At 38.2% G+C, this 21,229-nt stretch overlaps 2 protein-coding genes across 3 annotated transcripts; one reads left to right on the top strand and one right to left on the bottom strand.

Annotated features, from left to right (window-relative positions):
* Positions 1-95: 95 nt before the first annotated feature.
* On the top strand, positions 96-1,037 carry LOC308702929 (large ribosomal subunit protein eL22-like). Its single transcript, XM_081386115.1, has 4 exons — positions 96-131; positions 405-515; positions 604-728; positions 839-1,037. Exons 1-4 carry the CDS (start codon positions 120-122, stop codon positions 981-983), a joined length of 393 nt encoding a protein of 130 aa, XP_081242241.1. The 5' UTR covers positions 96-119; the 3' UTR covers positions 984-1,037.
* A 490-nt stretch (positions 1,038-1,527) lies between these two features.
* rcc2 (regulator of chromosome condensation 2) lies at positions 1,528-14,565 on the bottom strand. 2 transcript variants are annotated; one of them, XM_081386695.1, is made up of 13 exons: positions 14,414-14,565; positions 13,161-13,375; positions 11,165-11,258; positions 10,028-10,171; positions 5,103-5,234; positions 4,895-4,983; positions 4,677-4,791; positions 4,103-4,269; positions 3,856-4,036; positions 3,668-3,773; positions 3,502-3,574; positions 2,964-3,041; positions 1,528-2,872 (listed from the first exon to the last, which is right to left on the bottom strand). In XM_081386695.1, exons 2-13 carry the CDS (start codon positions 13,362-13,364, stop codon positions 2,768-2,770), a joined length of 1,488 nt encoding a protein of 495 aa, XP_081242821.1. In that variant the 5' UTR covers positions 13,365-13,375; positions 14,414-14,565; the 3' UTR covers positions 1,528-2,767. The 2 variants fall into 2 exon arrangements, with proteins under 2 accessions (XP_081242821.1, XP_081242820.1); XM_081386694.1 differs by lacking the exon at positions 14,414-14,565 and adding an exon at positions 14,022-14,325.
* Between the last annotated feature and the right edge of the window lie 6,664 nt (positions 14,566-21,229).

Genomic DNA, 21,229 nt, shown 5'->3' on the forward strand with positions numbered 1-21,229 from the left:
ATACGTCATGTGACGGGTCCTATGACAATTTTATTTTTGGATGAACTGTTCCTTTAAGTCAACAGACAAATGTTACGCTTGCGCAGTCGTGATTCTTCCTTTCGACGAAATTTCTCACTATGGCGCCTGTTGTAAGTTCGATCACACGGTCCAAGTTAATAAAATAACTGATGTTTCCATTCATTTCCATGTACACAAATCATGCGAAATTGCATATTAATCTCTATCGCTGTCATAAAGCAACTTAAGTAAAATCCCAATACGTAAGACAATTGTTATATTATTGAATGAACCCGGTGACGTGAAGTCACATTCACAGGGAATATTTGTGTTATTCTGATGATAATGACATGCCTGTCGTAGACACAAGACTGAAAGTGCACATTTTGTGCGATTAATTGCAGAGGAAGCAGCAGAGCTCTAAAGGTGGGAAGAAAAAGAAGAAGCAGGTCCTGAAGTTCACGCTGGACTGCACGCATCCCGTTGAAGATGGTATCATGGATGCTGCCAACTTTGTGAGTAGATCAAGTGATTATTACTGTGGAAATGTCAGATTACCACAGGCTGTCTGAGTTTGTCTCTTGTTTGCTTGTGTGTTTACAGGAGCAGTTCCTACAGGAGCGCATCAAAGTCAACGGGAAAGCAGGAAACCTGGGAGGTGGAGTTGTCACCATTGAGAGAAGCAAGAGCAAAATCATAGTTTCTTCTGAGGTGCCCTTCTCCAAAAGGTTTGTCTGTTTTGATACATCTTGACGAACATATTTGTTTTGCCAATTATTTTATTTTTTTTAGCTGCAACTTACATTATTACATATATTCCTCTGTATCTACTTTGCAGGTACCTGAAATATCTCACAAAGAAATACCTAAAGAAGAATAATCTCAGAGACTGGTTGCGTGTTGTGGCTAACACCAAAGAAAGCTATGAGCTTCGATACTTCCAGATCAACCAGGATGAGGAAGAAGAGGAGGACGAGGATTAAATTCTTGCTGTTTTTGTTTTTTTTTACATTTAAATAAATTCATATACAACTACATTTTAAACTGTCACTGGTTAACCACAATGAAACTGAAGTAGCAGCAGATATTTTCTCCAATATTGTGATATACAATCAAGTGTAAAAGAATATTGGGGTGGAAAAATGTAGGGCTGACATGGTTGTATGCATCAGCTGCTAATTGAATGCCGAGATGTGGACGTTGCACTCAAAAGTAGAGGCAGATGAACGTGAGCTTGCAGGGACAAGTTTAAATGGACTAATTGATTGGAAAAGCCAGAGAGAAGTCTGTCTTTCACTGGAAGGTCCAGTTATAATATTTTGATTAAACATTAAGGTAAATAAAAAAAGAAACATGCACAGCTGAATTGTTCATAAGATCTAGCATGCATTATGGAAATATTTAAGGTGAATTTTCATTTCATGTCAATCTTAAGAGAACAGCACACTGTTCTGCTAACTTGAGTAAAAACAAAACTACATAAAAGATCAGATCCATGGGTAAAAAAAAATACTGTGTAACAACATATACCAACTTACATGAACCTTTATTTAATATTAAGAAAACAAAATAACATTTTAGAAATCAAAATAGGAGTTTAAATTCCAGTTCTGGACATATACTGCTTAAACAAATGAACACATTTCTTGCAAGTACACAATTTAAAACTGTTTTCATAGAACATAAAACATAAGCTTGTTGCTCGCCCACAAACTGGATGGACTCTTGTATGGACTTTCATACAGATTATGAAAGATAACAATGTGATCACAGTTTAAGCCCAGGTGAACAAAGAAATGGCACAGTATTTAACATATTGCATGAAAAAATGCTCTGTAAAGACATTGTGGTCCCTGATGATGGGACAATCTACTCTTCTCAACATCAAGTTCATTATTTCCAAAACATGCTAACATCAACAGGAGAACAGCATTTCTGTAGTTTACGTCACTAGCAAGGGCATGAACATTTATGACTTGCATTTCTAGAAAAGGGAGAATTAATTTAATAAAAATCTCACAGCTGATGTCTCATTTGCATTATAGGAGTTGAAAATACTTCCCTGATTAGATTAACAGAAGTATGTATCTTGAAAATGGAGGGAGAAAAAAAAAATCTTACCGATTAGTTACTTGATTTGAGGAAAATGATCTTATCTGTGGTGATGAAAACATGGAGCTGGAAGTAATGCAAGTGATGTTTAAAAGGTGAAGTGCCCCATAACACTTAAGATGTCATAGGACTAACTGAACTTCCTCAGCCTGAATCATCTCACTTAAAAAGGCACAAGAATGGAGTGAGTGTGTCTAAGTTAACATTAGTCCATTGATAGTCTGCATTAGAATGATTTAGCACCAGTTTTTGGAAGAGAGCAGACATGGATCTCACAGTAATTGTTACGGAAAAATAAACAACAAAACAATCTGTGATAAACTTCCATTAGGAATGTTTAAGTAAAGGGGATGGATCCAGTGGAATCCCGAGTGCTCTGAGCAGTTGCTGGTTTTATTGTGAAATTAAAACCGGCGTGTGACGCCACAATTACCATTCTGAAACACCCGAGCCTACACATATCAGTTAATGCAACTTCTTTGATACTTTAACCCGACACGTGGATTGTCTTTCAAAAATGTAATTTGATGTCCCAAAAAAATAAAAATAAACAATCCCATCCCAACCAAATTGTGATTACCCAGGTGACCTAGTGAACAGAGGCATTCCATAAAAAAAAAAAAAAGCCCCTGGAGAAAACAAGAATGGGGTCCAATCAGAGTGTTCGCGGGTTGTATTCGGGCAGCTTCTTGAGCTTTTCCTTCTCCTGCTCTGTGTCTTGTCGGGCAATAATCAGGGAGTGCGCATAGCCCATCACCACCTGAAATGAAAGTTATCAGTTGCATACCTTTATATCACAGAGAACAGAATTGTGGGAGGATACGAGTCACGTTTTTGCCAGCAGAATTCACCTGTTCTGAATACACTCCATCCAGAGTCTTGACCTCTTGAGCAGTGGTGGAGGACTTGGGTTTGTTGTCACCATAGCCCTTAAAATGCAAAATTTAAATAGGAGACATTTGAAAACCATATACACTACTGTTCAAAAGTTTAGGGTTGGTTAGATTTCTTAGGCATTTATTTGTTAAAAAATACTGTAAAATAGTAATACATTATTACAAATTAAAAACTTTTTAAAATGTATTCCTGTATTCCTATATGAATTTTCAACATTACTTTAATCTTCAGTGTCAAATGATCCTAAATCAGAAATCATTCTAATATGCTGATTTGATGCTCAAAAAACATTTATTATTATCAATGTTGAAAACAGTTGTGCTTCTTTTGTAGAAACATCTTATATCTTGAATCTTTACTGTCACTTTTGATTAATGCATCCATGCTGCATAAAAGTATTATTTAAAATACTGTATATATTTTACTGACCCCAAACTTATGTGGATTTTTTTTTTTAAACAAGTCAAAGCCTTAAACAGAAGGCAAACATACCAGCTCTCCAAATGTGGGCGATGGTCCCCAGCTAATGGTGCTATCATCAGCTGCAATGATAATACTGCTCTTCCTGAGAGGATTATAGACAACATCTAATCAACATTTTGCAAACTTTTCAAAATGTTTTATAAAGACATTTTCAGAATCCTTTGCCTTTACCTACCCACAGGCCAGACTGCGAATCTTCCATCCGCACAGGTCCTGCACAGCTTTGGGGTACATGGTGGACTCACGGGACGTATTTGTCACTCCCCAGAAAAACAGACCACCTGAGGAAAGAGAAGCATTAACCACAGACACATGATGGGTATTCAATAGTGTCTTTTTCCTAGGGAGGAAACACATGCTTACCCGCTTCATTCAAAGCAAAGGAACACTGGTAGCCACAGTATATTTGACTTGCTCCACGGCCTGGGAAGTCAAAGAGCTTGACTAATCGTGGGACCATTTCGTCTTTCTGTTCGGCATGGCCTAGTCGTCCATATCCCCCAAATCCCCACGAGAAAACACGCTTTTGGGAATCCAACACCAGCTGCGTGAAAGCAACAATATGATTAATTCATCCATGTCCGCCATGCACCACAATCTTGCTACTCACCGTGTGATTGCCACCACATGCTACATCCCGAGCCACGACGTTGGGCACAGGAAGCACTTGGCCATCCTTGGTCTTCTCAATGAAAATGGCCACCCGTCTAGGGATCAGCTCGCAGTCAAACTCAATGCGCTGGGCACGAGCGATGAACTTTCCATCTGAGTTATGCCCTTTTAGATACAGAACACAAAGTTGAATAATCAAACCGATGCATTTGGTAAATGTTTTTCAGTTAAAGGTATAGTTCACCCAAAAATTTTAATTGTGTCATCATTTACTCACTCAAGTTATTCCAAACCTGTACACGTTTCTTTCATCTGTTGAACACATTAGATGATATTTTAAAGAATGCTGGTAACCAGATAGTTGACAGCACCCATTGACTTCCATTGTATTTTTTTTTCTACTATAGAGGTCAAAGGGTGCCGTCAACTGTCTTTAAAATATTATCTTATGTGTTCAACAGAAGAAAGAAACTCGGTTTGGAACAACACGAGGGTGTCTAAATGATGACAATTTTTATTTTTGGGTAAACTATCCCTTTAAATAAGCATCATTGGACTACATTGTTGCATACCAAGTTGGCCGTATTCAGGACAACCGAACGAATAAAGGTTCCCCTTGCAGTCCACAATCATACTGAACTCTGCGCCACAGGCCACTTTGACTATCGGCTGCCCGTTGTACTGGATCTGTAGGTAAATAAATGCAGCTGCTTTGTAGAGCATTTAAAACACAATAAACATGTTCCAGTCAAGCCCCATTCAGAAAATTAAACCAAGGGAGAGGTCTTACTGTAGCAGGGCTGAGCACAGCATCTGTCTGATTGCCCTGACCTAGCTGACCCAGTTTGTTTTCTCCAAAGGAGTAGACAGTACCATTTTCTGTGAGACAAAGCATAAGAACAGCACAATGGAGTTACATTATCCTTATAACAAAGCAACAAATTATAATAACTGCAATCATATGACAAACACTTTGCATTTAGCAGACGGCGGCCTACCTGTTAAAGCCATGGTGTGGTTTCTGCCACAAGCAGCAGCTACGATCACTTCCTCCCCCAGGCCCTCAACTAGTTTTGGAGCCTCCAATCGTTTAGTGTCTCCATGACCCAACTGCCCTTTATCATTACGACCTGAGAGGGACCAGGAACAGAAATTAGGAACCGGATTTCCGCATGAATTAATTTTTTTCAGTTGTTTTTGGGTACTGTTTTTTTCCCCTTTTATAAAGATTGCTGGATTTTTATTACACTGGATGTGACAGTTGTCGCACCTCACCACCACAAAGCGACCGTTGCAAATCCATTTGCTCTTTGTGTCAGAAGTAGCATGAAGTATGTCAGAAATAGACCAGTGCATCAGTTTACTGTTGGGAATTTTGTGTAGAATATACAGTGTAGACAGCGTCGCTGATTATATTTATAATAGGTTCTATTTGCCAATTCAAATTGTCAATATGGAAAAATATACACTACCATTCAAACATTTGGGGTAAGAAAGAGGTCAGTGAATGTTACTAAAGATTTATATTTCAAATAAATGCTATTCTTTTTAAAGTTTATATTCAAAGAATTTTTCTTTATCTTTAAATCACATATTATAATGATTTCTGAAGGATCATGAGCAGGGTTTCTGCACATTTTTTAAAGTCAAATTTAAGACTTTTTAAGACCTTTTTAAGACCCGAAGAAATCAAAATTAATACCATGCATTAGGGGTGTGTAATATTGACAAAATATGTCTCGATCGATATTTTCAAAGTTTTGAGGGTAATAATTAGATAATAGTAACAAAAATTAACATTTTTTATTAAGGGGTAATATTTGCCATCTTAAATTGATTTCCAGTGGCATTTTCATCTCTATATTGGCATTTGTAGATGTATGCATCACCTTTTATGTCAAATTCTAACATTTAAATTAAATTATATTAGAATAATTACACAATACCACTGTTACCAGTCAAATTAAATCATTAAATCAAAATCCACCTTTGCAGTGCAGAGGTGACACAGTGGCGGCATCAGATCTGGCATTAATATATTTACACTGCATTTACAATTGCATAAATAAAGCTATGAGATTGTTAAATATGAACTGTGATTTCTAATTTTAACATTCTAATTAAAAAGTACTCTAAATGTGAAACTAAAGCTGCCAGTAGGTGGCGGCAAGTCACTGTTTTAATAAGTGAGTTGAGGGAGTCATTCATTCAACCAATTCGTTCAAACGGCTGATTCATTCGGGAAGCAAGTGACTGTTCATTGAATCATTAAATTGATTCGTTCAAAACGCGGATTCCAGTCAAAAACTCATCGCTGTCTGTTGCATTGAGGCTCTGCTATGGCTTCAATTTGAAATTCTCGTCAGCGAAATAAAGGGGAAACAAACAATATTGACAATAGGCTACTGTTTATAAAATTTAAATCACAATGTTAATTTATTGTTAATTACTGTTATATAAATAAATAATCACATTTGCAATTGTGCACGGGAAAACGGAAGTCTTGCTGATGTGATATTGTAGGTCTATGATAACAACATATGATATGAGACAAAAACTCATGGGAACATATAGCCTACCTAACGTTATAACTGCACTCATCACGCAGTGAGTACGAGACCAAAGCGATGTCAGCTCGCAGTACATCGTTAAAACAATGATTACAATATCATAATAATAGACAATACACATCGCACACCACTACGAACATAAAGACTGAACTTAGAACTGAACTGACGTTTACCAACTCACTTCTCATTCTCTCCTCCTGTTTCGCGCGTGCAGGTCTGCAGGAGATGGACGTAACGCTGCCGCGAATGACGCGAAATGTCACGTGAACCACAAAGAAAGAATAATAAATAAAAAAAGTACGCTAATTAGATGGTTCTAATTTAGAAAATATTTAGATATGTTTAAGTCAAATTGCCATCTAAAATTTAAGACCTTTCATAAGTAAAAATAAGACTTTTTAAGACTTTTAAAGGCCTTAAATTTTAAAAATCTAATTTAAGACTTTTTAAGACTTTTTAAGGATCCGCGGACACCCTGATGAGACACTGATGAAGGGGGTGGATTGGAATCCACTGCTACTTCAATGTACATGTAATGAGTGATTAATAACAAAGGATAAGCATTTCCACATAAATCATTTCTATATTCAATGAGTGATTCAAATATACTTTTAATCATATGTTTGCTGTGAGTGTTAACCAGCTGCTTTTAGGTACATTCTGATGTGACCCTCAACATGTGTTGTCTAAATATCTGTTTCTAGCTGACGAGTTACAGGAGAACTCTGGTCAATTTTAACATTGAGCTCATTTTTTTGTACATTTGGAGTGCTGTCAATACAGAGAACAACGACAAAAATCGGTGTTGCCTACACCGAGTTATTCTATTTTTAAAATGTGCACCCTGTTGACTTCAATGGGGCAAGTACTAAACCTGCTTTTAGGCTCTTAACATCCTTGATGTGTCATTACAAGTGCACAGAAAATGTGAGTGATTCCTTCAGAGTGAACACGAGTGGATCTGACTGCAGTAGATGTAAAAGATATGGATAAAAATGATGTTATTTAAGCCAGCGCAAATACCTGTTTACATCCTGCTTTTCGGTTGAAGTCCAAAGTAGTCGATTGCCGAGTTCACGCGCGTGATAAACCTATGTGCGTGAACTCGGCAATCGACTACTTTTAAAATTGACCGGAGTTACAATGTTAAAATTGACCGGAGTTCTCCTTTAAGGTTACGGGGTCCAACTATATGTGACTTCACCTGATTTACAAAATTGTACCTCTTTCATGTGTATTTCTCTAGAAACTAAAGTGAATAGTATCTGTACTTCTTCCTGAGGAGGGAATGTATTATCAGTATGTTTTGGTAGTTTGTCCTGATGATAGTTAGGTCAGGCCCTCTTCAACCTTGGAGAAACTGCGATTCCCTAGTGCTTTTGTGTGTGCGTTGGATGTTCTGTGAAGGTCTTGTATAGGAGCTATGGGACACTTCGACATGCAACAACAGACCCGAAGACGCCTTTCTCAGACCTCCAAGGTAACCGCAGACCTAAATCTAGGAATTGTGCGACAACTATCTTGACTAATGGCTACATACTCTCCTATTCATCCATGTGGAAATTTGCTTAGACTATATGTTCTTAGCCAATCAGAAACTGCAACCTGAAGCGAGGACGTAGCTTAGACCTTGGTGAAGGGTATAATTGCTGTGATCTTTGTAACGGTAAAGGGGGGTGGCCTACGAACTCCTGTGTGAGTCTTGAAGCTGACTTCTGCTGATGAAACTGCAAACTATCTTCAGTAAATCTTTTCTTCAATTTATTATAATTCATCATATGTGACCCTGGACCACAAAACCAGTCACAAGTCGCACGGGTAATTTGTGGCAATAGCCAACAATACATATTGGTCAAAATTATCCATTTTTCTGTTATGCCAAAAATCATTAGGATATTAAGTAAAGATCATGTTCCATGAAGATATTTAGTTAATTTCCTTGCGTAAATATATAAAACATTTATTTTTGTGAGTGAATGCAGCGAATCGTGAACATAAATGGACAACTTTAAAGGAGATTTTCTGAATGTTTAAATTTTTTGCACCCTCAGATTCCAGATTTTCAAATAGTTGTATCTCGGCCAAATATTGTCATATCATAACAAACCATACATCAATGGAAAGCTTATTTATTCAGCTTTCAGATGACTATACATCTCAATTTCATAAAATTGACATGTGACTGGTTTTGTGGTCCAGGGTCACATATCTGGTTCTGTGTCTTTGACTGTAAAACCCCTTACACTGAAGACTGAAGGAATGAGTGCTGAAAATTCAGATTTGCCATCACGAGAATAAATTACAATTTAAAATACATTAAAATAGAAAACATTTACTTTAAACTAATAATTTCACATTACTGGTTTTATTTAGTGCTGTCAATCGATACAAAAATGAATAATTATATAATTAATTTTACTAATTGCACACCTAACATAAACGTTTTTAATATATTTTTATATTGTAATACTTTCACACTGAATCTCCAAAATAATATAGAAGCAACATAAAGATGGCATAGTTTAAATATTTGTTTAATGGTATCATTTTACTAAGCACTATGAATGAAGGTCAGTAGCACTGATACAGTACTGATACTGATGTCTCTATTAAATGGATTCTTTTCTCAATTTTAGCCATTCAACATTGCAGTATAATTGAATGCTATCAATTTTAATATTTAATAGGCATTAAAAAAATATATAACGACTTAATTTAAGTGAACTTAAAACAATATTTACATAAACCCAAAGGCGTCGATCAGGAGATCCGTGTATCAGTGGATATTTTTAGAGATCTGCTAATAGATGCCTGCTTTCAAACACTCCCATGTGTATCTGTGCAAGTGCTCGGTGAAGACAACATGTTTTTGAAGCGTTGATCGTAGCCAATCACAGACATATATGTTGAGCGTGTGAACGCAATGGACAATAAGAGACATATGTAGAGCTTGTGAATGCAATGTCTAACCAGAGGTGTTTAAAAATCTGTTCAACAGTGCTCAAAATGCTAGAGGGAAATGTTGGTATCGTCACATTTTTTAAATTTCAGTACCGACTTGGCTTTTGACCCATGTAACTTTGTACAGTGCTTTGAGATTTTCAGGTAGGTCTAACAGATACTGTATATTCAGAAACTGAATAAACAAACACTGGACAGTCTTCACTGCATAAATCATAAATCTAATATAGATGATTCTGTATTAAAGCCTCAAGTTATTCAGTCAAGAGCAGGGGGTAATTTTCTCTTTGTCTTTTGTTCTTTGATTAACATTAATGACAGACAGCAGAGGGCTTATTAGGCTGCTGTCACTTTAAGACCTGCTGAAACACTGCTGTTGTGTGGACACTTACCCCAGCTCCAGAGTTTGCCCTCTGTGGTGATGATGAGACTGTGGGCAGCACAGGGACCAGACACCACATAGCTAACCTCGACATCATTGAGACACCCATAGCGGTGGGGACCCCACAGATTCTGCCCAAGGTTCCTATAAGCAGCTGGAAAAAAATACACAGATACAAATGAATACTCACTAACAAAAGTGAAGACTCTATAAATGACTGCAACCCACACACTTCCTCTTTCTTATTTTAAGTGTTAAGTTAATTTCAGCACCTGGCTGATTCATCTTAGGGTTTTTGTGTGAGAAAATTTCCCTGTTCTGATATTCAAAATATGACTTAGCAGTTACGGCCAACTAAATCCTGTTTATCTCACACAGAAGTGTAAATTCTCTGCAGTACTTTTCAGCCAACAAGTACTTCAAATAGTCGAATACATTTTTTGAAAAAATAATACATTTATTCAGCAAGGATGCTGTTACAAAAAAAATAAACACTTCAAATCCTGAAAAAAAAAAAGAAAAAAGTATGACGGCTTCCACAAGAATTGAACTGTTTTCAATATTGATAAGAAATGTTTCTCGAGCAACAGATCAGCATATTAGAATGATTTCTGAAGGATCATGTGACACTGAAGACTGGAGTAATGATGCTGAAAATTCAGCTTTACCACCACATGAATACATTACATTTTTTAACATATTTAAATAGAAAACAGTTATTTTAAATTGTAACAATATTATTTCACAATGTTGCTATTTTAACTTACCAACAATATATACGTTTTGTTGAGATCATAAATTAACTAGTTGTTATAAAGATCAAAACAGTGAAAATAATTATTTACGGATTTATAAAATGGCACTATCATAGGCACAGGTCTATGTCATCTATGCATGGCACTATCTAACACTTCATCTTAAATTGCCAATATGAGGATGTCAGAGTTTCTTTTTCTTTAAATCTCTGCATACATCAAAAAGTGCTTAACTACATTTTCAAAAGAAAACAAAAGTGAAAAGCAAGTGCAAATTAAATCCTGGTGTCACAATGTCCCATTAACGGATTAGCACAGATGACTCACTTGGGCGAGACTTTCCTGAAACTTATACTGTAACCCAAATATCTCTGGCTCATGCATGATCGTACCTTGCTGTTTTGGCACTTCTTTTCTGCCAATCAAGTCCCAGTTGGTGGCTCCAAAAACAAGCAGCTGACCTTTGACTTTGGGAACCTCAAGTTTCTGCACAACAGAAAAAGCAAGAAATCCATCAACAATCAATTAATACAGTTTTCAAACTGAGCTCTGAAGAACCACAGGGGGTGCTTGGGGGAACAGGTAAAAAACATAAATTTAAGCTATCAAAGTAAATGTGTTAGTTTATTGTTTTAATTATTATTATACATCTAACATTAAAAGTAAGGAAAAAAAGATACCGTTATAGTAACGCAAAGTAAACATTCTTCAGATAATATTTTAATAATGCATTTTGAGAACAATGACAACATAACATCATTAGTGCACAGTGCATCATTAACCTTGGAAAATGTAATTGAGGGGAAATAAGCCTCCGTACTTAAAGGAACACTCCACCGTTTTTTGAAATAGGGCTTATTCACTTTCTTTCCTACATTTAGATAGGTGGGCAAATGCATTTTTGTCTCAGTGCATGCATTGTTTTAGTTTGACAGGGTCGGCGCTAGCTTAGCTTAGCATAATGAATGGAATCCTTTGTTGCCAGCTAGCATGTCCTGAGTAAAAGTGATATAAAAAATAAAAAAAACCCCACCTAATTACTTATTGTGGCCTGCGTATTCACAACGAGTACAAATAGCGATGCAGATATAGGGCCAATCTCATTTCTCTGTCTTACCCCTTCCCCTACCCCTTTGTCTGCGTCTTCCCCTTGCCCTTCGATACCGAGTGAAAGGGGGTAGGGGGAAGAACGTTTCTCTAAGAAATGAGACACCACTCGATTACCGTTTGCGTCATCTTCCCTTTCCGCTAGCTGGCTGCTACGTCAACAGAGGCGATACGCGTTGACATAAACAAACGAAGATGCCGTCGTCTCGGGTTGTGATATCGATTGCCTGGTCTCCCTTTATCTTTGCACGCTTGTGTGCCATCAGTCAAAGACATTGTTTCATTGTATTTAACGGCGGCGCCGGCGACACCATAAGCAAAACATTAGCAAACGGCAAATAGCGCATAGCTGCTAGCTAGCGGTTAACTAGTGATTCAAAACAAAAACATTACAATTAAAACCGCTTGAACGTTTTATTAAAGGTATCATAAAACACGAGTGTCATTAAACTGCTGAAAATACATACATTTGTGCGACTCACTTCTGAGAAATTCCTACCCCTCTCTTTCAAGTGTGGTCCTCCGCAGACTTCGTTTCAAGGGCTATGTAGCCCTACGCCTTGGCCCTAGCCCTTAATCAAAATGAGAATTGGGACACCACTTCCCCTCACATGAACGCGCAAAACCGAGGGGAAGGGGTAAGAGTAAGGGGTAAGACAGAGAAATGAGACGCAGCCTAACACTAGGCGATTTCCTAGGCAGATATTGACTTATATATTAAGGACTATATTAGGGTGAAGCACAGGCGAAGCACTGCTACTTGGGCGTGATATCTCTGCGCCCAAGTAGCAGTGCTTCGCCTGTGCTTCCCCCTAATATAGTCCCAAGTCAATATCTGCCTAGGAAATCGCCTAGTGTTAATCTGCATCGCTATTTGTACTTGTTGTGAATACGCAGGCCACAAGTAGTAATTAGGTGTTTTTTTATATCACTTTTACTCAGGACATGCTAGCTGGCAACAAAGGATTCCATTCATTATGCTAAGCTAAGCTAGCGCCGACCCTGTCAAACTAAAACATTGCATGCACTGAGACAAAAATGCATTTGCCCAACTATCTAAATGTAGGAAAGAAGGTGAATAAGCCCTATTTCAAAAAACAGTGGAGTGTTCCTTTAATATACAGCAGCTTTTTTAACGGTTCCATAACAAGACTGTCATATTTGGAGGTCCTTGGCAATACAAAGTTTGAAAACCCCTGTACTTTATCATGCTTTTGTATATATAAAGTGCATTAGTAGATATGCATACAGTAGATAGAAGCTATAATTATATGTCCTTACAATCTTCTCCTTCACATCATCAGCCACAGTGACCGGCTGCAGACCCGCTTTAGCTGCTGGTTTCCCAGGTTTCTTTGTGTTTTCTTGTTCAAAGTCATCAAACTCATCATCACTGCTAAACTCCCTTTCCTTCTTCTTTCCACCTCCTCTTTTTCTCTTCAATCCACCGTTCCCAGACACATCTGTCTGCTTCTTGCGTGGCATAGTACAAAATCCTACAATAAAAACAAACAACAACAAAAAAAGTAGTTGGGAAGCATTTTACTAGTCTGACTATAAAAAGACAGAAAGAAGAATCAAACGAGCCGAAAACATCCGACTGAAGACACAAAGTCAATATGATTCAAATCTCTAGCTGATCCAAATTCCCAATTATCTCACAGCGAAGGAATCCTTAAGAAAACACACACATGTTCTGCGTATTAGTAATGTCAAGGCATGGTTTCTAGGTATATATGATACTATAAATATAAAGTGTTGTAAAAAGCAGAGGTCCAGTGCTATGCTAACACAGTAGCAGCGCTGTAACAAAAGAATGAGCAGCAACGCGTCTGTCTCACTCAGTCTCCATTTGTTTCTTTGTTATGTTTTATAACGCAGCTGCCGGTTAGCCAACTAGCACCGCTCTGCTTCAACCCGACTAGTAACTAAACTATTCCCTTACCCACGTGTTATAACGTTATCTGCCCCCGTCCCGTAAAGAAAAGTCCAAATCACCAACGTATGTCCCATGGAAAGTGCATTTGAAAAACATAACGTTTACAGTCAGATGTGTATGATGCAGACGTAGCCATGTTAGCATGCTATACTGCATTTGCATCCGAAGCCGCAATCATAAACATCGAGAATATTATAACTCACCTGAGTAAAACTTTCCCCCCTCTACTTTAAATACAAATTTATAAGTTGACGGAATATAGACGTGTTAAGTCAAGTGGCTGCGGCTTGGTCTGTTGTGCTGAAAGATGCGTTTATTATGCAAGAAGATTTCCTGATTCAGATGCTCTACTTATGTCTGTCCGTCTTCCTCGTTTTTTTGATTGATTCGGAACAAAAGACTCGCAGACTCGCGATCAAACCACGTGGGTTCAGCGCACACTCGGGGCTTTATATCGCACACATCTGTCTGGCGGAGAGACCGCTGAATTTCCACTAGAAAATCTCCAAGATTTGTACATTTAACATGATTTTAAAGTCATTCGCGTAGAAATACACAGAAAAGTTTCATTTACTTTAAAAAAAAATAAGTTTACCTGTGTTGCTTGGAATGAAAGCGTGGAACTCAAGAGGTATTTTTCCTCTATTCTCCTCACTACGTTAATTAAGGTTCAGAAATACAATTAAAACACTCATGTAACTTTCATGGCAGTAAGCGTGTAGTTCACTAAACAAAAAACACGAGTATGGGATGCAGCACGAACTACAAATTTGAGTCTGTTGATGAGACTATAGCGCCATCTGATGAGTTGGATGACATGCGGATCGTAAACAACCTCATTCGTGCTAGTAGAGGTAACACTTGAATGTCGACACATTTGAATCGGATTGTTGTTTTTGTGTCCTGAAAATATGTATCTATCCATTCTTCCGACTACAACCTCTGTTATGCTTACATGTGCAAAGCGGTGTCCGTTTAAATAAAAGAGAAAAGGGAATTCTGTAGACGGAGTGTATATGGTAAGTGTGCGTCTGATCATTGATTGTGGCCCACATAAACAAATCTCATATGACATAAAAATAATAGGTTGTGCAATTTTAATAGAATGTCATTTTTAATATAAACGTTTTTAATGCAGTCTAAAATCAACCCACAAGGCATTCACTGTCCTTGAACAGGTGCACATTATTTAAAATGATGATTCCCATCATGATTTGAGGTTAAATAACTTCACTGCTAAGTATCACTTGTTCGCCTGCCCATCCATTCAGGTTAATAGTAAACTAACTTGGCTTGCTGTCCTTGGATGAGGCTCGAAGCCGAGGCTTTACTTGAGCTCCGAGTTAATTTTTAAGTACAATCAATTTCAACTTAAATTACATTAAACTGAATTAAACTGAAAAATGTGTTGAATCTTTTTTATATATATATAAAAAAAGTTGAAATTGCTAAACTTATTTTGACGAGGTAAAAATATGTAAAATGTAAAAATACACTGTATGTCAACTTATTGATCTTGGAATTTTTTTTTTTTTTTTTTTACAGCGTTTGAACTCATGTGAAGAGAAAAGATCATACCAAGGTGCATTTAAATAAAGATCTTAAAGGCAAAAACACGTTATACATCTAAAATATTGACTTTATTTTAATATCGTTTTTGGTAAAAGAACCTTGAATGACACGGTCTATCTATGATAATCAACTCATTATGAGCATTTTAATTCCTCTCCTGCTGTCTACCCCCAGCAAGGAACTGTTGAAAGAAAAGTTGCTCTTCTGTGATTGGTGAGAGTGCAAGCCTGATCATCTGCTATTGGCTGGCTGTTTCTTTGAGTATTTGCATACTGCTCTCTCCTGATGTACGGCAGGGGGAAGGAGTGAGCGCAAAGAAAGGAAAAAAGGGAGGGACTGAGGGAAAAGAAAGAGGGAGAAGAGTTTTCATATTCTTCGGAGAAGCCGCGTCAGTTAATGCATTGGGAGTCTCAGAACTTGTTCCTCCACTAAAAGAAAACAATTAAAATCAGCTCTTTACAATTGCTGTGCTTTCTGATGAAGAGACAGTGGTGTCATCAATTGTAGATTCACAGATGGCTGCACTGCGCAAAGATGGGAGCAGACATGACAATGGATCTGTATTGATAACTTGTGATCAATAAGGACAATATCAGAGGGGTGACATTTAAGGGACGTAAAGCCAGGCTTGTGAGTAAGTCTTTCTTTGGAATAAGAGCAAAACATTTAGTGCTTATGTTGTTTTACATATGAAAATATAACAGTGCAACAAAGCCTCACTGGGGGAAGTGAGACTGTAGATTAATATTAAAAAACCATCCAGACTCTCAGATGAAAAAATGATTGTGCATAATAATCTGACCACTTTGTGCCATCTGATTCGTTTGATTTCATAATAAAGAACATGTTGAAAATCGTTTTGTTTTCTTTTGTGATATGAAGATTCTGTGATAATTATTTGATATTATTATAATTCTGGCCTCTTATGATGAATGGCTGGCAAAAACAACTATATTTCACCTGATGGCAATAGTGGACGACAAGAGTATATTTGTGATATTTAAATGAATCTTACATCTATTTATCAGTCCAGTGCTAAAGCTAATCTAAGAGCAGAGATCATGGTCTGTCCTTCAGCCTTACCTACCAGTGGTTTGATATCAGCTGACTCACATGGGATCAAACCATTCCTGTTGGTCAGCTTTAACTTCAAGGCTACTGTTTTTTATTGAAAAAGCTTGTCTTCCTTTACATGATCAGATTTGCTGTCTAGTGCATTGGTTAACTGTGAATTTACATAGCAGGAAGTAGCGAATGATGTCAGTAGGGACAAGTCTGTGAAAAGAGGTGGCATGGAGAGTTAATATGTGTGGCGGTCCAGATGCCTCTCTCATTGTGCCTGTGTCCAAGGTGATTCCTGTGTTATTTATTTGAAAGGAGTTTCTACGCCATTCAATGGGCTTGCAGTTCTTACTATGTGTGCTTTACTCTCAACCATTCAACCTTGCAGTGCTCTCTCCGAGTGGGAAAGATGCTATTTTCCTTTGTCTATTTGCCCCTGCCCTTCTTTCTAGTGAATAATTCATGCACACTGACCTCCAGCTGTAGGGTTATCTATCAGGAAACAAGATCAACAGAAACTCTTTTCAAGTACTTTTGTGAAGTTTGGCAGTCACTTTTATTTCAAGCAAATTATGGCGTATTCAAAGACAGCATTCGTTTCCTGGGAATCAAACTCATGACCTTGCCGTTACCACAGGGATGAAAGAGATCCAAAGTGGTTAATGAATTGCCTCATTTTCTCGTGGTCTCATTTTATTCTAAATACTGGTACTGACGCAACTAAACCTGCACATTTCTTTGTATCACCCTCCGGTCATTCCTCTCGGTTGAGTTGTGTTGTTCTGACACATGCTGAGAGTCTTTCCCAGTAAATGTGGGAGGAGATGTTGTGTGAGGAGTCAGTTGGTAAGGCAAGCCTGGATCTGCCACACACTGTTGAGGAATTTAACATTTTCACCCTGTCTCCTTTAGTAACCTCGAATGTCCAACATAGGACAACAAAAGTACACTACAGTATTGTGTTTCACTGTCATATAGAATATCCTGTGTGTTTAGGGACTTTGGATTTAGCATTTTAGAGTAAATATGTTTACACATTTCTCTTTTACAGGAGTGCAGACATGACTACATATTAAACTTCATGGCATCTCCAGAATCTCTTAACCCTCCTAAAAAAGGTTAGTACATGTATCATGCTGCTTGTTGATTTCTTGATGTGTTAGATAATTAAAACTTATTTAAAGGGGTGGTTAATTATGATTTCACTTTTCTAACTGTAGTTAGTGTGTAATATTGCTGTTTGAGCATAAACAACATCTGCAAAGTTACAACGCTCTAAGTTCAAAGCAAAGGGAGACATTTGCTTTTAAAGAAATTGCTTTTTAAGGACTACAACAAATGGCTGGTAGGGACTACACGACATTCCTCACGGGTTATTGACGTCACTAACCCTAAAATTTACATAAACCCCACCCCCCGGAACATGATTTATTATCAAGACAGAATATGCTAATCAATTACAAGAAGATAACTACACATAAGCTACATAAATTCATCAACTAACCATTTAGAAATGTTGTCTACAGGTTGTCACTTCTTCTTGAGTCTCTCCATCTTTGTCCGACTCCGTTTTGAACATAAAAGGCTAAAAGTTTTCGAAATGTTCAGTTCTTGTCTGTGTGAGGTAATCCAGCTGCTAACACACTGGAGCTCTTGAAGCTCCGCCCTCTGTGCCGGTAGCAGCAGCTCGTTTGCATTTAAAGGGACACACACAAAAACGGTGACTTTTTGCTCACCCTCAAAAAGTGACAATTTTAACATGCTATATAAAAATATCTGTGGGGTATTTTGAGCTACAACTTCACATACACACTCTGGGGACATCAGAGATTTATTTTACATCTTGTGAAAAGGACATTTGACCACCACTTTAATTTATTCCAAAAAAAACCCCATGCAGATCAAGTTATCTTAGCATTTTTATATACTATAATATCATTTATTCATATTTTAAATTTTGTTTTAATTTTACTTTAAGTTTTTAGTAATGTTGTTATGTGCTTTTGTGTTTTATATTTATATATAGCTTTAATTGTTTTTCTTCAGTTTTAGTCATTTTTATATTTCAGCTTGAACATTTATGTCAGTTAGTTGCAAAAGCAACATTTCTAATTTTTGTTTTTCATATTTTTATTTTATTTTATTTATTTTTCAGTTACCAAAATCACTTTTTAATAGTTTTAGTTTTACTGCTGCAGACCCTTATGACTTTGAGAATAATTATTGTCAAGTTTCTTAAAATATCAGATAAATTGACATTTTATGACAGGGCAAGGTTAGTTCAGGTTGTAAAATGTCATGTGGTGTGGATATTTATGATGTATTTGTTATAAAAATAATTAAAGTGTGTACACACACATGTATTCAAGATGTTAGGAAAATTAAATGTAATTATAATTAAAGTGTAAAAATGTAATTTGTGTAATGATTACACAAAAGGAAACTTTTCTTAAAAATGGTATACCAACATGCATACAAAGAGACGAGTACATTCAAGAACTTGGCATATGTGTTTTAAACTAGATTTTTAGAAGATTTTCTTTATCTTGGACACTCTTATACATTATTAACCCACATAGTATGATTCAAATCTTCCAAACTCATTGGTGCTTAGTCATGATTTGGTAGTCCTCCCAAGATGTTTTAGGAGGTACGTCATGTGACATCACACTGTTCACTGCTCTCTCTGGTACAAACAAGGCCCAAACAATGGGTATCTGTGCATGACACATCAGGGTGCACGCTTTTCAAACAAAGAGAAACCATAATGACAGTTTAAGAGCTGTTAATGACCTCTGTCTGTCACCTGTTCTGGTATATTAGAGAATAGTATAGTGTGTAGAACTCTGAAACACAGTTACCTAGTTGAGGGAATACGGCATTACCCTCTTAATCTCCAGAGAGCTTGGAAAACTGCAGCGCTCAAGGTAACTGACCATATGCTGCAGCAGAACAATTCTTCCACCATTTCACGAGTTCACACTTACAAATAAGTCAGATAGAATAAATGCGTATTTGGCGTGCTGTCCGAGGAGAGGGCTCCGGGCTCGGTATTCGGCCCGAACCCAGAGTACTCCCCCCGTATTCCTGGCTGTGAAAGAACAAGCCAAGAGTGAGGAGTCGGGGTGGTGGAGGGATGCTGAAAACTGTCAAGGAAGTTAGATGAGTTGACAGAGTGAATATATATGCTTCCTCTCATGCTGATAGGGTAGACATGGTAATTGTTTGATGAGTTGATTGATTACTTGATTATTTGAACGTGCTCCTCCCGAACTTTGTTAATAAAACATCATTTCACGAGTTCACACTTACAAATAAGTCAGATAGAATAAATGCGTATTTGGCGTGCTGTCCGAGGAGAGGGCTCCGGGCTCGGTATTCGGCCCGAACCCAGAGTACTCCCCCCAAAAGCTGCAAATAAATGCCGGACAGCCACCAGAATGATGTTGATGACCCCCCAAAAACTTGCAGAGTGCAAAGCTTAAGGTATCAGAAGTGGGAAAGGGTTAGTCGCTGGAAGGCTTCTTGTAACATCGGATGGGAGTTGGTTGTCATGACGTTGGATGGTTGTGCCTCTCCAGTAGTAGGCTAGGGATGGTACGTAATGTACTTTGCGGAAGAGAATGGTATAACCGCTGCAGTGTGATGAAGCAATTGTGATGAGAATTAGTTCCTGCAGGAGCGGAGGAGGTGACACTGCTGCGGCAGTGGATCAAACTTGATTTCGACTTGCTTTCCAATTATCTGATGCAGAAGGATGGAGAATTGAGTACTTGTGGGAACGGAAGAGGAAACACTGCTGCGGCAGTGAAAGCGAGTTGAGAAACGGAGCTCCTGTGGGAGCGGAGGAGATGACACTGCTGCGGCAATGTACCAAACTTGCTTTTCAACTTGCTTTTAAATATCGAAAACAATTTGGACATAGAACTGAGCTCCTGCGGGAGTGGAGTAGATGACACTGCTGTGGCAGTGGAGCAAGTTTGGACGGAGTAACGGAACTCCTGCAGGTGCGGAGTGGATGACACTGCTGCGGCAGTGGACCAAACTTGCTTTCAATTTGCTTTTAAATATCCAAACTATTTTGGACGGAGTAAAGGAGGTCCTGCGGGAGCGGAGTAGATGAAGACTTCTGCGGCAGTGGACAAGTATGGATGGAGTAACGGAGCTCCTGAGGGAGTGGAGTAGCTGACACTGCTGCAGCAGTTGACCAAACTTGCTTTCAATTTGCTTTTAAATATCCAAACTATTTTGGACGGAGTAACGGAGGTCCTGCGGGAGCGGGGTAGATGATACTGCTGCGGCAGTGGACAAGTTTGGATGGAGTAACAGAGCTCCTGCGGGAGCGAAGTGGATGACACTGCTGCGGCAGTGGACAAGTTTGGACAGAGTAACGGAGCTCCTGCGGGAACGGAGGCGATGACACTGCTGCGGCAGTGGACAAGTTTGGACGGAGCAACAGAGCTCCTGCGGGAGCAGAGTAGAAGACACTGCTGCGGCAGTGGACCAAACTTGCTTTCAACTTGCTTTTAAATATCCAAAACAATTTGGGAAATAGAATTGAGCTCCTGCGGGAGTGGTGTAGATGACACTGCTGGGGCCGTAGAGCAAGTTTGGATGGAGTAACGGAGCTCCTGCGGGAGCGGAGTAGATGACACTGCTGTGGTAGTGGACCAAAGCTTGCTTTTAAATATCCAAAACAATTTTGGATATAGAACTGAGCCCCTGCGGGAGCGGAGTAGATGACACTGCTGCGGCAGTGGAGCAAGTTTGGATGGAG

This window comes from Scardinius erythrophthalmus, assembly GCF_964197995.2.
Source record: "Scardinius erythrophthalmus genome assembly, chromosome: 15".
Taxonomy (NCBI): Eukaryota; Metazoa; Chordata; class Actinopteri; order Cypriniformes; family Leuciscidae; genus Scardinius; species Scardinius erythrophthalmus.

What these genes read in the sequence shown, in the direction of transcription:
- LOC308702929 (XM_081386115.1), top strand. An exon ending in TCATGGATGCTGCCAACTTT is followed by an intron (nt 516 to 603) that starts GTGAGTAGATCA and finishes GTGTGTTTACAG; the next exon opens with GAGCAGTTCCTACAGGAGCG. An exon ending in GAGGTGCCCTTCTCCAAAAG is followed by an intron (nt 729 to 838) that starts GTTTGTCTGTTT and finishes TCTACTTTGCAG; the next exon opens with GTACCTGAAATATCTCACAA.
- rcc2 (XM_081386695.1), bottom strand. Translation starts at nt 13,364, where the DNA reads ATGCCACGCAAGAAGCAGACAGATGTGTCTGGGAACGGTGGATTGAAG. An exon ending in CTGTGCTCAGCCCTGCTACA is followed by an intron (nt 4,792 to 4,894) that starts GTAAGACCTCTC and finishes ATTTACCTACAG; the next exon opens with ATCCAGTACAACGGGCAGCC. An exon ending in ATTCGCAGTCTGGCCTGTGG is followed by an intron (nt 3,575 to 3,667) that starts GTAGGTAAAGGC and finishes TAATCCTCTCAG; the next exon opens with GAAGAGCAGTATTATCATTG.